At 39.7% G+C, this 17,899-nt stretch overlaps 1 protein-coding gene across 1 annotated transcript; it reads left to right on the plus strand.

Moving 5' to 3' along the window:
* Nucleotides 1-1,187: 1,187 nt before the first annotated feature.
* ptger4a (prostaglandin E receptor 4 (subtype EP4) a) lies at nucleotides 1,188-3,222 on the plus strand (the record flags this gene model as incomplete). The annotated part of the gene is made up of 2 exons (XM_080738141.1): nucleotides 1,188-1,979; nucleotides 2,632-3,222. 2 exons carry the CDS (start codon nucleotides 1,188-1,190, stop codon nucleotides 3,220-3,222), a joined length of 1,383 nt encoding a protein of 460 aa, XP_080594267.1.
* Nucleotides 3,223-17,899: the final 14,677 nt, after the last annotated feature.

Consider the following 17,899-nt stretch of genomic DNA (forward strand, 5'->3'; position numbering starts at 1 on the left):
TTTTTATTTCTTATTGTATTGCACTTTCCTATCTTAGTTATTTTTCCTAATAAAGGTGTTGCTGTTACCTACCCTCTCCCCCCAGCCCTGATAGCCCACACTTGTAAAGCGACTTTGAGTACTCAGAAAAGTACTATATAAATTCCAGATATTATTGTTAACTGGACTGAAAATATAACTAATATAACAAATCACTGATACAGTGGAGTTTCTGTAATCAATTGATTTATTATGTCAAATTGTATCCAGATGTATTATTAATGATTCTCATTAGTTTTGTCATGCTTATTCAAATTTACTACCATATATATAATATTATCATGTGATAGTTTTTGCACTTCTGTGCTGGTATCTTTGAAGAGTAGCAGGTGTATTTGGTTAAAGACAAAATAAATTGCTATTAATATATCATATCAGTGCATTCATTTATTGGCCTATACATGGCCCATTCGCTTTCTTTTCTTTTCTTTAGTTCGCCCCCGTTATTCCAGCTTCTAAATAATTTCTCTTGGCATGTTTATGTTTTTTTATGAACTTTGACATGATTATTGTAATCCCTCTAACCTAGCTGCCTAGTGGGAGACAGGATGTGAATGCAGTCAAGGCTTTTTTCTGACAAGGGGTGACATGACAGGCACTGTGTGTGTGTGTGTGTGTGTGTGTGTGTGTGTGTGTGTGTGTGTGTGTGTGTGCGTGTGTGTGTGTGTGTGTGTGTGTGTGTGTGTGTGTGTGTGTGTGTGTGTGAGTGTATGCGCGCGCGCGTGTGCGTGAGCGCGCGCGTGTGGGAGGCAGTGAAATAAAGGGGCGGGACGACATTCTACAGAGGAGAACTTAGACAAATTTCAATGAACTCAATTCACTTGTATTGTGGACTGCTGACTGACTTGATGTAACTTACAGGTAGGGCCTACTATGTCTCGGCGAGAAGGTTTATGTGTAGCAAACTTTTCTGAATGGATTTGTCAGTAACAACATAGTAACAAATGTGACGCCAGACATTTTCAGTCAACTTGGATGAAAATTTTTGGTAAGTTAGTTTGAACAAAAAACATTTTGGTGACGAACATTTAACTGTGCTCGTCAGGTGTCGCACTGGTGGCATTATGGCACCTGTTAATGAATGGAAATACCGGCGATGAATAGGCTATTTTGTGACTTCTTGAGCTGTGCTTAAAAAGGACACTAAAATGAGCAATCACTCAATGACAGGTAGAATCATGGTCCCGACCATACCGTCCATTATGTTTATTTTCGGTGTGGTTGGGAATGTCATCGCCATAGTGGTCCTGTGTAAATCGCGAAAAGAGCAGAAGGAGACCACATTCTACACGCTGGTGTGTGGCCTGGCAGTAACAGACCTCTTGGGGACTCTGCTCGCCAGCCCGGTCACCATCGCCACCTACGTGAAAGGATCGTGGCCGGGAGGAGACCCGCTCTGTCAGTACTTTGGATTCACCTTGCTCTTCTTCTCTCTGGCGGGACTGAGCATCATATGTGCGATGTCAGTGGAGAGATACATGGCCATAAACCATGCGTATTTCTACAACGACTTCGTTGACCAGAGACTGGCGGGCCTGACGCTCCTGGCGATCTACGTGTCCAACGCGCTCTTCTGCGCCCTGCCCATCATGGGCTTTGGACAGGTGAAGCAGCAGTATCCAAAAACCTGGTGCTTTATAGACTGGCGGAGCGACGAGAGCAGCGGCGCCGCTTTTTCCTTCATGTATGCCGGGTTCAGCTCTGTTCTCATCCTCGCCACGGTGATCTGTAACGTGTTGGTGTGCGGAGCTCTGATTCGGATGCACCGGCGCTTCGTTCGCAGAACGTCGCTGGGCGCCGACGTGGGGCGGAACGTGGACCTGAGGAGGAGAGGAGGACGCAGCAGCAGCTTTGGCCGCCTGGCTGGTGCAGAGATCCAGATGGTCATTCTGCTCATCGGCACGTCGGCGGTGGTGCTCGTCTGTTCCATTCCACTTGTAGTAAGTTTGTTTTCTTGTCACATAGACGGTAGACCTATTACGCGCGTATTTTACGCACAGATGCGCACATTTTATCTACCATGTGGAACATTGCATTATTTAACACGTTTGTGTGGAAAACGTTGCCTTAACTCTATTTGCTGAGGACCATAATGGAAACAACCCTGTCTTTTTTTATCCCTTGTAATTTTACGTTCAACATAATTTCCAATCAATCAATTGAATCAATCAATCAATCAATCAATCAATCAATGCTCTAATCCAAGGTTATTCACGTTGTTCAGGCCATGCAAGGACCCCTTAGCTCAGAGAGAAGACAATTTGGGTTCCCTCCATCTTCTGATTATTGTTTTCTTCCATGATAAGAGTCTTTCGAGGCTATGCTAAATTTAGCCTTCATCAGTGTTAACTGAGTAATTTGAGAATATATCTTAAGTATTCCATTGGTTTTCCTTTTGAGTCACTTTGATTCTAATGTAAGGATTAGACTTTAAGGTGATAATTTGAATTAAAAAGAGTCACATAGGAAACAACTACACAAGCATGCACATCATTTTTAGAAATGAATCTAGGCATCCTGCTTTCACCATACTATACATACAGTGTATATATATACAGTATGCCTATATATTCATTTATTTTTGTCTTCCAGGCTCAGGTATTTTGGAACCAGCTGTATAAGACTCCAGTGGAGCTAAGGCTGGAAAGGAATCCTGATCTGCGCGCGATTCGTTTCGCCTCCTTCAATCCTATCCTTGATCCCTGGATCTACATCCTGCTTCGCAAGGCTGTGTTTCTAAAGCTTCTGGAGAAAGTCAAGTGCATCTTTTGTAAGATTGGAGCACGGGGACGACAAAGACAGGGACACTTCCACTGCATAGACACCCATCAGCTGTCCTCTATCATCTCTACGAAGGACATTCACACCCTGATGTCCCGCGATCTGAGAGACGGATCCATATCCAGTACCTCTCAGACCCTTCTCTACTTGCCCAGAGCAGGTGAAATGTACACTGGAAGCTGCCATCATTTAGAGGGACAGTTTGACTCTAGAGCTCCTTCAGTCAGAGACTCCCAGTGCTCCTACTCGACAGAACAGGTCAGTGGTGAGGAGAAAGTGGTAAAAGAGAGTACAGATGTGATCAAGGACATCTCGCCTGTGACTGTTACGCAGTCATGCGCGAAAGACCAAGCACTTCAAGTGTCGCTCAGCACAGAGACAGTGGAAGAGAAATGCATCTGACATATATTGTTTGTGACTCACAAAAGACTGGTCAAAAGTAACTTGTCAAAGAAGACTGTAATTTCATTGAAAACCACTTAAGGGTTTAAAAAAAAGGGGGGAGGGTAAAGCATATCGTCACTTTCAGTCAGAAACCTTGTAGCTCCAAGTTTCAAATTTGTAAGGTTTTTGTAAAGTAAATCCCTGCTTCATCGTACAAGACTGTCGCACAAAACTAGTGAAAATAGCAGATCTACAAGCACACAACGCTTCGTGATGCGAGGCGTTGTGTGCTTGTAGAAGGTATCTCAATGATAATTATCAATTTAATTGTCATTTGTTATTTCGACCACAGCAGATGTTAGGACAGAGCTGATGCATCCCTTTGTGACTCAAGTGTCCATGACGGCAGAGCTGTCACTTTAACTTTAAATAACTGTGCTCAATCACTGTGGAAAACTTGAATGTGCTAAGTCCATATGGCCAGTAATCTAGAATGCCTGAGTCAGTATGCTTGTGGTCTTTATGGTAAATAAAATCACTGTATCTTGATGAGTAAGCACTGGTATTTGTGCTGCCTTTGTATTGCCAACTAAGCATCAATTCATACTGTACTCTGTTTTAGAGTAGTTTGAAGCACATTATGTTCCTTTAGTTCTATGACTAAATGTACAGTGTGGTATCATGATGTGTCTCTGAAGAGTGGTGTTATTGTTCCACTGACTTGGAGTGCATACAAAATATGTAATCTCTATTGAACATGTTCCCCTTTCCATCTTCCAAGTGTAGAATTATCGCCAGTGCCATAGTTATAAAAATACTATATCATATGTCTGTTCATAACGCTAGTGCTAAAGCATTAACATCTTTCCACTGCTACATAGTGTTTGTAACCAGTTTGGTAGACACTTACTGGGTGGTTCGGAAGTTTAGACATTGATGTTTGAATGTCTACTCTGCATTTTTGCAAAGTCAATTTTAGAATAGAAAATGTTCCCAAAATCAATGTGTATAGATTCTTAGTAATAAAAATTATTCTTCTCTATGAGAAGGTAAAAAATAAACCATGGAAATTAAAAGGGAAAATCCACCCTAAAACAGAGTTTTGGCTTTTGTTTTCTTCTATAATTGAAGATATGCAGCCTTGTCAATAATTACTTGTAGTTGCTGTCGAGCAGAAACCTTGTATTCAAGGTCTTTTGTTGAATTAAAGTTGAATGCCCTACTTCATCAATCATCATACTACAGTGTTATACAAAAGTAGCAAGCTCACAACATGTTGCATTTTGCTATTTTCTTTTCTGTCTATAAGTGTGTCCATGCTGTGGGCTTTTATAGATATTGAACTTGTGAAAATTATTAACAAGCACTTGTGACAAAATAATAACTACATTAAATCCTTTGGAACACAGGTTCTTTTTTTTATTTTCTGAAAAGTAAGTTTTGGACATACAGTACAAGGTTTCCGCCAACAGCAACAATATATTGTTATCTAGCCATACCTTGAGATGCTACTGTATATCGACACTGTTCAGAATTCAGATACTGTTCAGTTGTGCATGTTGTGAGAACCTGAACCTTTGGCTTCATATAATATTTTAACTTAACTTTATATCATTGTGGTATTAGGCCAACAATCCTGACACATCAATTCTGGTTTGAAAGTGTTTAGTGTTATAGCAGATTACAGTCTACAGGCTATAGCCCCTCTGGTTTGTCTTGATAGTATTAACTAGTGTAACTAGTACATAAATGTGGACTAGAGCTGTGCTAGTCAATATTCAATATTAATATATATGAATTCTGTTTCAAGGTATGGTGTAATGGCGACATTATTATAAATAGTGTTTTTATGAACAAGAATATTGTGTTCTGATGTACTGAAAACACTTTAAATCAGTTTTATAAATTGTATGTGCCTTTATTGCATTCTTTCTCCAATAACGTACACGTGATTGGATTCATTGGAATGTATTAAACTTATATGAGTCATGAGTCATAAGGATGAATATTTATTTATTTATTTTACTGTTGACAAAAGTTTTATCTGTGCCATTATTACTGTATAATTATGTCACAAATCACCTCTGACACTCGCCCTGACATCACCAGCATTAGGGAGTAAAACACATTGTTTACTGTATTTATCGTGTGTTTATGAGCATGCATGCATGCAAGTGTATTTATTATAACATGGAAAATTACCAACCATGGAATAATTTATGTTTTGTCAGCTTCACTTTGAGTGTGTAGCATAATCAGTAGAACTTTTAACATGTTATTATGTAATCAATCAGTCATGGAAGAAGAACTCACATTTTTTACTTACTGTAAGTAAAAGTGTCAAAACCACACTATAAAGATACTCAATAAAAGTAAAGTATTAGTCCGGTATTCCAAATGTATTCCAAATGTACTTGATTAAAAGTACAAAAGTGCTCATGGTGCAGAATGTCCCATTTAACAAGTTTTTATGTATAACAAATATTTTAGAAATAGCAGACCTACAAGCTCACAAGGCTTTGCTTTGTAATGCGTTGTGAGCGCAGAAGTTAGGGATATCTTTTAAATAGCTGAAGTACCGGTATACTGTATACAGGGACGAAGTGATATAATATTTATCAAAATCTACAATGTAACCAATTAAAAAAATCCTAATTGCTGTGCATCTGCCTCTGAGATATAGTGCAGTAGAAGTAAAAGTATACTGTATTTACATTTGGAAATACTAAAATAAAGTAAAAAACTATAACAAAAAAAGAAACCTCAAAAAAGTACCATTATCAATGTAATTTGGAAATTGATTACATAAATGTTCTCACGCTCGCTGCCCTTTTCCAAATGTACTGAGATCATCTCATGACCCCCATTTGCACAAACAAACAGCCCATGGAGGTGCAGGCCGTGCAGGCCATCACTTTCCAGTTGACACAAGCAAAAGTGAGTGAATGAACATAAACCATGCATGAACCCCTAGTGTCCTTATTCTGGGCATGTCATGAAAGGTGAACATTTGGCAAAAATGGGCAAACATTCAGCCAAAACATTTTTCTACATGTCTAAGATCTGCGGTAATTGTGACGCACTGTGAGCTTGTAGATCGTCTATTTTCGGCGAGTAGATTTAGTGTAGAGGGCAAAAAGTACAGACCCTATCTGGGTTTAATATCACGCTGGGCTGAGGTTAAGTGCAATAAATACTTTATAGGAGTAGAGGAAAATCTCTGAATCGTAATAATGAAACGCAAGTAATGTGTGAAAACAAGCAAGAGCAAGAGCAAAATTCCCAAGGAGCTAAACGGAGAGAAAAAGCTCCTCTCGTGAAACAATAAACACCTTTTATGGCTCCAATTCAATGTGATTAAGCTTAAACAAGCAATGCAGTGGTGTAGGCAAACACTGTGGAGAAGGCTTTAAACACAGTAATCTCCAGGCACTGGAAAGTACCACATTAATTAAATTAAACTGCCAAAAGTGTTGAATTTGCAAGGGGCCGTGTTGCATGGAACAAGCCCTCCACCTCAGCAACTTAATATTCTCAACTCTTACCAGAAGGCTGTGCCTCATTAGATGTGCTAATGGCCAACCCAATGAGACATGATGACATTTACAGACTACTGTGTGAAGAAGTGTCCATTCACAATGCTCAGGACAGTAGCCCCAATGACCTCAGTCCTCCATGGGAAATTATTGGTCCATTCTAAACAGCAATAGTGTTGTTTTTGTATGTTATGGAGTGGGTTGAAGGCTCATGTAAGGTCACAGATGAGGTTACAATGAGTTAGGATGGACCAAATGCAGAGGTCAAACTTCCCCAAGGGGATGATAAAGTATATAATATAACACAACTATCAATTTAGAAAGGGACATTATGATGCAGGTCTATGTGCATCACATTAGAGTAATGGAGGAAATGTAAGAAGCAGCTTCATACAAACATGGCCCATGTCGCCCTGTCACTCTGCACTCTGTCACCTGTGGGCTGTGACATCGCCACTGACAGTGATAAACAGCAGAGTGCACCTGCTGCTGCTACGCTGCATCCGCCGTCACGTCTGAGAGTAAAGGACAAAAGCCAATCCCAATATGTCAATGTGAATGAGCCAGAACAGAGCGTAGGGATGGCGGGAGCAGTGATTAAGGTCTCAGAGTGACGCAAGCGCTTTGTGTTATTGCTCTGAAAGTGATGAAGCAAATGCTGAGGCGTAATTCAGGGGGATGGAAACCAAATAAGGTCAAGAAACATGAGACCTCTGTTTGATTTTGTTTACCCAATTGAACCGTCAGGTGTAGATTGTCCTTTTCCAGTAAACGCCAGTAGAAAACAGCCCTTTGTCAGACTGGTGCTAGGTTTGTACATTTGAATCCAAGTGTGCAGGTGTACAATAGTTACACAAGAACAAAGAAAGCAATTGACCCATGTTTCAGAACTTATTGTGATTTCTTTCTTTCTTTCTTTCTTTCTTGCTTTCTTGCTTTCTTGCTTTCTTGAGCACTATTATTCAGTGCCTTATAGTGATGTTGGTGTGGTGGTGTTTTGTGGGAGCATAGTTAGTTTACTGTATTAGTCTGCCCTGTTTTGATGCAACCCATCTTATTCCAAGACATACACATTCAATCTGATAGGGGGTCGTAAGGTTGACTTAAGTCTGGAACTGTTCTCATTACCATAATGAGAACAGCTCCAGACTAGGAATTAGTCAACCTTACTGTATGACCTTATGAGTTTCACACAAATATTATATAGTAGGCCCACACACACACACACACACACACACACACACACACACACACACACACACACACACACACACACACACACACACACACACACACACACACACACACACAGTATATTATTTCAAATGTTGTAAAGTAGCATTACCAACTTGTTGTTCTCATTAGAAAAGCAATGAATTCATAACTTTGATCTTCATTGCTAAACAATTGTAGATAAAATAGCCTACAGTAGATTAAAAAAAAGTTTAAATCCGTAATTGCTGTAGTTTTATAAATCCTTATTTAATATTTTACTCATTAGCTATTGTTTTATTTACATTCGCTGTCTGCCATTCTAAGTGTGCAACAAAAACCCAAACTGAAAATGCACTTACAGTAACTTACAGTAACCATGAGTAGAAATACATTCACATTTCTTTTGAGAAGGATTTACTTAATTGAGGGAGGTAGCTTCATGCTTATAAAACACCTTTTCTTGGAAAGTGTTAAACCAGAGCTGAGAGATGAAGAAAGGGGTGGCATTTTGATGAGACTCCATGGAGGACTTTACCGCCAAGAAGTACGTAATCTGTCCAGAGTTGTGAAAGACCAAGATGGACAGGTACAGGCTATCCATTACAAGTTAAAGCATAAAAGCATCTGGTGGTGTGTGCGTGCGCGCGCGCGCGCGCGCGTGCGTGCGTGCGTGCGTGCGTGCGTGTGTGTGTGCGGCTTATGTATGAGTGTCAGTTTTATACTGTGAAACCATTTCCCATAATCTAGGTCATATAATTGCAGAAGGGAAGCCAGAGTGTTCAGTGTTCAGTCATTCTTAATAAAATATATCCATAAATCTCCAACTCTATGTACTGTAGACCTAGCTCAGACCTCCTAAGATGCTACTTTTAAACAAACCATTAGCAGTAACTATTTTCTATCAATATCTTGTACGCGAATGGCCATTGGCCATACTGACCTGTTAACTGCACTTGCCACTCTTGGCATTATAATCTGTAGAGCAAGGGTCTTCAACAGGGGGTCCGGGACCGTTCGGGGGTCCTCAGAGTTACTACAGGGGGTGCTCCAAATCTTTGTGTGATAGAAACTTTTTTCTCCTTTTTTATATTAACCACTTGAACCCTAGTGTCCTTATTCAGAGAACTTTAGCCAAAAATAGCAGATTTACAAGCTCACAACGCCTCGCGCTGCGAGGCATTGTGAGTTTGTAGATCAGCTAATTTTGGCAAAGGGCTTTTGTGTAGAGGGGATAAAGAGCCGACTAATTACAGAGTGAAAGGTCAAGTTTATTAAATATTGACAGTTCAAGTGGTTACATATCTGAAAACACAAATTGACATGAATCCAAAATACACTGATGATTGTGCTGTCAAACAATGAAACTATATAGAATCTATGAAAAGGTTGTGGGGGTCCCTGCTTCAGCTCTCTCTCAACTAAGGGGTCCTTGACCTGAAAATGTTGAAGACCCTTGCTAGACACACAGAGAACCATTTTGAGCAGTGGATGTGTCACGTTTCAACACAGAGTGCTGCAGTAAACAGATTCCGGGTGTTGATTCAGGTCTGAGGAGAGGCAGAAGCAACAGAAAGTCATGTGTCCAAGGATACTGGAAATGATAAATATCGGCCAACTCTGGTCCCCCTTCACTGGTTTGTTTTCGAGAAGTCAGCAGAGTTTTATAGCTGCCTAATGTGACTCGGACTTTCACCCAAAAAATTATTATCCATAGCCTTACCTATCACATAGCGGCCAGTAAGTACCTCTCTGTTGCAACAATCACTTATTACAAAGCAGAATTTCTTAACTCAATGTTTGAAGTGCTAATCTAGAACAGTGTTGATAACATAAATGAGGGTGATATCCTATGTTGTTTTAATATTTCGGCACTCCATAACTCAAACCTAGATAATAAAAGCATGACCGTTCACAGTTAACAATGTGTCTACTTGAACCCTAGCATCCCTATTCGGGGAACATTCATTGCAAATAGCCGATCTACAAGGCTAGCCTATTATGCTGCGCTATTACAGGGCTATGCCAATTGCCAATGCTTGTAAGCCTTATACGGTAATAATGCATTGGAATGGCCATTTTCAGCATTTTCAGCAAATAGATTTTGTGGAGTGCTGATCAAGTGAGCTCACCCCATTCAACTCAGTATAAGTAGAAAGGGTATAGTGGTAGTCAAATGCTACTGCTTCATTGGATCCTGTATAACAAGACCAGTGCTCTCATCATGAGACGAAATGATGTAGGCTACAAGATGTACAGTATTTGTTTTGGGGTAGCTATTTTCTTAACCCCATAAAATGTTGACCGGGGTCTATACTTGATCTCCAACTTGTTTTACCTCTATAGTAACAATAGGAACTATAGTTGTACTGACTCCGATCTCAAGGACCTTTCCAGGGAGGGTTCTCATGTGCGTCTTGCTGTGTCACCCTTTCTTGTTTTCTTTTAGTTTTTCTTGCACTGATCAATGGACACTTTTTTGTTGGCTCTGCACTATTGGGTTGTGTTAGTAGTATTGAGTATTTTCATTGTGTTTGACATGGCGGTGAGATACTTGTAGCAGTGACTAGCATTGACTGTTATGGACACTTTTGTTCGGCACTGTATTGATAAGTTGTGCTTACCGTAAGTATTGCTATTTGCTTTTTTAAGTATTACACTTATGAGCGTTGATTGTTTTTGACACTTTATGTATATTCTTTGTTCCCTTTTTTTGTGTACCTTGCTCTTTTATTGTACTCTATACATTTTTTTCTTTTCATACTTCTCTGTAACTTTGTAAATATCCTGAAACTGCTGTGCTGCCTCCGGGCGACTGATTTTCCCCCTTGGGATAATAAAGGTATCTATCTCTACACCAAATTTCTTCAAAAAAATTATCGATCTACAGTGCAAGCTCAAAGTCTTTTCACAACGCAATGTGTTGTGAACAAAATCAGTTATTTTCAATGAATGTTCGCCAAGTATTACTCGCTAGGGTTCATGTGGTTAATTAATGGACTCTGTCTTGTCAGGTATGACTCTGAGCCTGTGGCAAGCGTGGGAATCATTACTATCCATTGGAAAACCTACTGTATATTGGAGAAACATGATCTAGTGGCCTGGGTCACTTTGGCAAGCAAGATAAACACAACGACAGGTCTTAAATCATCTGACATGGTTTCAGACTTCATGTGAGGCCACAAGCTTTTAAAATGGCAAGGAGGAAGTAATGAGAACATTTAGTTTCTCTGCATACTGTAATGATGAAATTGGTTTCCAAGCACCAATAGTTATGCATGCTATTTTACATGTGTGTGTGTGTGTGTGTGTGTGTGTGTGTGTGTGTGTGTGTGTGTGTGTGTGTGTGTGTGTGTGTGTGTGTGTGTGTGTGTGTGTGTGTGTGTGTGTGTGTGTGTGTGTGTGTGTGTGTGTGTGTGTGTGCTTGTGTGTGTGCGTATGTATGAGTGGGCGTGTGTGCGTGTCTTTACATTATGAGTCTGTGTACAGTATTTGACATTTTAAGACACCCCCTCTCCATCTGCGGTTGCGTCCTGTGGTGATGCTCTCTCGTTCGGTTCTTCATCTTTCTGCAGAGGCAATGAGACACCGTCCTTGTTTCCACGGCGCGGGCCAGGGCCCCTAATTGGCAGTGGCATGGATCAACATGAATGTGAGCGCTTTACCAGGGGACTGGGAATAAAGAACAAGGAATATTACTCACACACACTATATCAGATGTCGCCTCTAAGTGTTCTTGCGGCGAGCAAAGTAAACCAAAGACGTCAGGATCTAAAGGACTGCAGAAGTGGAGCGAAGTCTTCTGAGACATGATGCGGCGTCGGATTCGAACTCGCGTCCTCGGAACTCATAAGGACCATGTGGTCAGTGCATTAACCACATGAATCCTAGCCTCCCTGCATGAGTGCATGTCAAAATAAGGTGAAAATAGACAAACATTTGATGAAATCCTCCAGCAAAGAGATTTGGTATATTGGGGAATATACCCCCGCGAGGCACGCGGCACACTGGTCATCGGTTTGGCTCAGCAGCCTTGATGAGTAAATGAGTACTTTCCTCTCAGGTCTATAATCTTGGTTGTTGAACACTAAACCCAATTCTAGTGGTGAGTGGTGCTATTTATGAGTTAATTTCATGAAGCGTCCCACAATACATACATACTTGTAAGTTAACAATACATTTAATAGCGTAGGTACATGGTTGACGATACGGTACATGGATCATATTGGTTCATTCATGGCGATACAATACGATTCAATGATTTAAAATCGATATCGTTTTAGCAAAGAAATTCAATCTGTGTGAAACATGTCAATAGTGCAGGTTTTTCAAAGGAAAAATGTATTATTATGGATATAAATTAGTAAACACTGTGATTCTCAGCAAATATATGGACATTATATTTCAACACTTATGGACAAACCCGTACCTTGAGATGAACACAGAGATTACACACATTTATCAATAGACCAAGAGTAGCTATATGGAATGGAAAAGTAATTAGACCACTCTTTTTAAAATGTCTTTTTAAATACAAGGCACAAATACTTAGTTTCCATAAAAATCGATTAAACAAAGTCAAACGATACAATATTTTGTGTTTGTTTGCTTACATACATACAGTACATACGTCAAATTTTAAAATCACATTGTCACATTCATCATTGCTCCTGTTCATAGAAAACACTGGTTTCAGTTCTGTATACTTGTGTCTTACACATGTGGAGACACGCGTATGCTCTCATCATATTCATTGCTTTCCCCAGGGCTTGGCTGTTCTATATAAAAAGGTACTTATCTTTGAGGTATGAAATAAAAACAAACAGCTCAAACCAGGATATTTAAAGAAAGATGAAGAACAGGATCATGAATTGAGGTATTGAAACATTTAATAATAGCATAATAATAGGCTAGCAGATTGAAATGTCTATTCATCAGCTGTTTACTTAATCAACCATAGCGCCATTACTGGAACATAAAATTGTCTTTTTATAAAAGACAATTTAGCCTGCTCTTTGTTACCTAAAGGTTGTGCTTTGTGACACCCTCAGTGGGCTATGATATGGCCTATACCTTATAATTGTGGTGTTATGGATATGAATATGACTCACAGCCTTTGTCAAGGCACTCCTTCAGCCCCAAACCACCTTTCCTGTGACTCTTCACTGAATCTACAAATAACGCAGAAATGCCCTAAAAATATCCTTCGAGTAGACAAATCAAATGTCAGATATGTTCCGTTTGTCTGGTTACACAAACGTGAACATTTTCTCCATGACAACCTCTGGAGGTAAACAGTCACCCAAACCAAAGAGCCACTAATGGACCTTAGGTTGACTCAATTTATTCACTGAACAGAATGGGAGATAATGTTAGAGAGAGAGAGAGAGAGCGTGTGCGTGTGCGTGTGTGTGTTTGCGTGTGCGTGTGCGTGTGCGTGCGTGCGTGCGTGCGTGTGTGTAAATGTGTCAGTGGGTGTTTGTGAAAAGTAAGAGACAGACAGACAGAGAGATGGAAACAGAGAGAGACAGAGACACACAGAGAAAGAGAGAGCGAGAGAGAGAGAGAGAGAGAGAGAGAGAGAGAGAGAATTAGAATAAGTAAAAGCATTTTTTAGGGTTAGGTTACATTGGACTTACAGTCCAAAATAATGTGTCTTGAACTAAGTTCAAGCAAGACCCTTAAAAATAACTATATCTAACACATCCTGTTTGACACTGAGGTAGACGCAAGTCTGCATCAGTCATCCCTGCAAAATAAATAAATACGTGTAGACCAGTTGAGTGCTCCAGTATTGTATTTGCTCTCCTGAAGTGCCCATGTACTATTTATTCTCTCTGTAACTATATCTAAATTGGTTAAATTAAAAGTCGGAGGACTCAGACAATTGCTAAAAGGGTAGAAGTATAGCTTATGACATATTGCTTTTTGAAATCAATACCACAGATTGTAAAAGCTTTTAGCTGGCATCAAAGGCCACATGTCTCCGGAGTTCAGGTATTTCATTGATGATGACACACATATTTCATTGATGATAACACACATATTTCATTGATGATGGCACACTGACTTCAGGGTGCTGTACAGCATTCTTCCCATTTGCACTGATCGGAGAAAGAACTTTGTACTCATACACACAAAAATCCTGTGTTAATTTATCCATTGTCCAGTTTTCAAATGGATCTGTATCCTGTAAACATTAGTACACTCTCAGAGCATTGTTGGCGCTGCTACGCCTTGTGAGCTTGTAGATCGGCTATTTTCAGAGTGCAACCAAGTATAGCTAAAATCAGCCTTACGCCGCCATCAAGGCCTGCCAAAATACATTTACTTCGACAAAATCAACTGTAGATTTAGTCGACTAAAATCTTATGATATTTGTCAAATAAAACTAGACTAAAACTAAAACATTTCATAAGACTAAAATAAGGCTAAAACGAAATTAAATTGTATTCAAAAGACTAAGACTAAAACAAAATGAAAATGTGCGGTCAAGATCAACACCGTTTTAGAGTTACAGTAAATTAAGATTTAGGTTTTTCCTTCACATGCTCCCTGGACACCTGTCCACCATATCTGTGTAAAGGTTTCACCATAGTATGACCCCGACTGTCACAATAATAATACGCATCTCTCGCAGGACATTGACAGACGCTGAATTCCTCACACATCCTGCTGTGACAATCTATCTCCCCTTCATTTCCTTCTTTACATCCTGCGTGAACTGTGAGATTCTCAAATGTGTTTATTTGGAGGGTCCTCTCTGTCTTGGAAAGCCGTGATAAGCAGCTTCTTCTGGATTCTGAATAAAAATAAACATTTAGAGCCTTGGGAAAGCAATTAAAAATGTAGGTTATGGCCTGGCCTGCTGGGAGCAAAAGTCAGCGTCACATCCGGTAGCCTGTTCAGATTTCTGCTAGCATCCATGTTTTTCTGAGACCTAATGCTGCATTCACACTGAGAGAAGCCAAGGTTGGCTTGGTAGTTCAATGTAGTATCTATGCAAACCAGCTTTTAAAATGTCCATGCTCGAAAAAAGCTTGGAAATTTTAAAAGCTGGTTTGCATATATTGAATTACCAAGCCAACCATTAGCTTGGCTTCTCTCAGTGTGAATGCAGCATTACACCTCATTTTCACTGAACTCTGTGTGATCTCCATAATTCAGTTTAATTTATTAAGCATTGTTCCCTCTATGTAGCCTATAAGGCAAGGATTTGCATTAATTTCACAGATATTTCAAAATGTTCATTTTGAATTAAACTTCACTAAAGTAGGCTACCATGAGAAGCACTCTATACATAAAATATAGGCCTGTGATTATTCTTCATTGAATTAAATAGTGTCTTCTGCTTGTTTCCCGACACACAATGTATATCTCTCCGGTATCAGTAGAAAAGTAAAAAAAAAAGAAAGAAAATACTAATAAAATGTCAAAGCAACTTTCACTTGTACAGTAGTTAATTATTTTTGTGTAAGCTTGTCTGCACTCTAAACTGCAATAGTGTTTGATCAAATGATAGGAGAACGAGGTCCTTGCAAGATGCTAAAGAGTAAACATGTTTTGATATTGTCAGGGGAAGACATTGCTACAAGGTAGTCTCAAAAAGTGCAAATAAACCTTTGAAAACAAAGAAGCTTTGATCCGGTGTCCCCTCGACTATGGCTGTTCTGCTTGGTACAGTGGCGCATTAATGAAGGGATAGGTTTCAGATGGTACAAAACAACATCATTAGATACCTGGTGAATGCTAGTGTTGTGACCAGTTTAGGGAAGTGTGGATGCTCCCTGTGAAGTACAGGGTGGATCAACCTAAGCTTGATCATATATAGAACATTTTAATGAGTAATGCTAAGGGCGAACCACACGGTATATGTGATAAAGACTCAAAGGTTGTGGCATATATAAAATGTGTATTTGTACTTTACTTTAGTAGGCCTATTTACTTGTACTTGTAACAGAGTATTTCTATAATGGAGAATTGATACTTTTATTTCTGAGTACTTTTTCCAACACTGTTGATATCACAGCACATTCAGATTGTGACAGCCCCTAGGCAATGACAGATGTTGACGTGCCTTTGGAACTAACAAGCTAATCCATTTCTTTGAATCTGTGTTCAAACAAACCACAGATAGTCATGTTGCTGCATTCAGGAGTTCAGTATCAAGTCCCCTATGGTACTATATGCACACACACACCCATGCTATCTGCTACTGTCATCTAAAACTGGCCTCCTCCCTGCCACAGAAAAACTAATCTTGAAGACTTTGAAAGCATTGAATGACTGCAGTAACGTTTTGTAGTTTGTTGGAATAAACATTGTGAAAGACTTGAAAGAGCTCCTGCCAGCCATCTTTTACACATCATTCAGAGAAGTATCTGTCAGGAAGCTTAGTTATTCCCATAACCCGCAGGCTGCAGCTGAACCATCTCCTCGGAAAGGAAGGTCACAGGCCACTATGTGTTAGCGACTTCCAGTCTCAAAAAGGAATTCCTTCCTTGTCTGTTGAAATTCCATCACATCATATGAAGCGAATATATTAAATCTAGTTCTTATTAAAATGTGATGGGGAAAACAGATGTCAACCAGGCAACCTATAGGTTGGTATTTTTTGTAAGCACTTTTGGTAGTAAAAATGTTTCAAAATGTTTGTTTGTTAGTACATAGACATGAATTCATAATGAAACACAATGGGGTCCTGGTAGATTCCCCCCAAAATAGGCCTAAATAGAAAGCAATTGCCTCCCTCTGCTGGATGCAATGAGTACTATGATCTAGAAACAAACTGCTGTGTTGTGTTTCCCCTATTTTGGGCATGTCATTAAAGGAAAAACATTTCAATAATTGCAATATATGTTTTGGTATAAAAAAATGTTAATAAATAAATAAGCAAAATACCAGCTCAAATGTAGATAGCCTACAGGCTCACAATGTGTCACAACTCACAATGCAATGTGGTGTGAACTTGTAGATTAGCTACTGAATAAGGTCATTAGTGGTTAAAGTTTTTTCTGAATACACACTGTGCTAGCCTGAGATATATGAAAATTGAGCTTGTTGACCAACAAGTGATAGGCTATGGCAGTCTTCAATCAGGAGTGGCTATGCTGATATAATGACGTTTAATTTGATGGAAATAGAGACGATTTTGTACTAATAGACAATTATCCTATTGAGTCATTTGCAAGAATCAAACATAATAATGATGACACAAGATTGCAGCACGAAGCTACTTTATGAAAAGACATCAGAGACATATGTTTGGGTTTATTAACCTCGTTGTGTGAAGTCAATTATTCATGAAGAAAAGAAACATCACTGCTATGAATCTATGAATTAGGCTATGTATACACTGACATTATTCTGAGATACGGTAGGAAGTTGACAAAATATATGTCCCAGTGTTTGGTGCAGTTTGACTGTGTAAAGTCCTACTACTTACTGCAATACCATGAGTCAGTCACAGTAGAATGGCCTGTCAGTATCAGATAGCCTTCCCTAGTGTAAGTAAAAGATAGATGTCATGTAAGGAGAGCAGTGCAGTGCAGTTATATTACTTTGGCCTTGTTCATCTCACATATATCTCACATATGCGTAGTTTAAAAGTGACAATAATGCCTGTAATAATGAGGTACATTTTCTGGCATCTCAGCAGAGGGTTACCTCTGGTGGTCGGGTGACAAGCAGACGGTTGTCATGTGTAATGAGGTCATAGCATCTGCTGTTGTCATGGGTGGGAGATACTGTAAGCAAGCAGAGACCCCGGACACATCCTGTGACACAACCTGTCTGTGAGCTGCCCTGCCCTGGCCTGGTTCCCCTCACCGCAAACTCTAACCTTGCTGGCAGGTCACTGCCGTGGTGCCCCACAGGTCAGTTTAATCAAGTTTCACCGGAACCCACTAAGAACAGGTTACGGTTACAAGGTAGTGAATAAATTAAAG

The sequence above is a fragment of the Nannobrachium achirus genome (genome assembly GCF_963921795.1).
Source record: "Nannobrachium achirus genome assembly, chromosome: 12".
NCBI classification, from domain to species: domain Eukaryota; kingdom Metazoa; phylum Chordata; class Actinopteri; order Myctophiformes; family Myctophidae; genus Nannobrachium; species Nannobrachium achirus.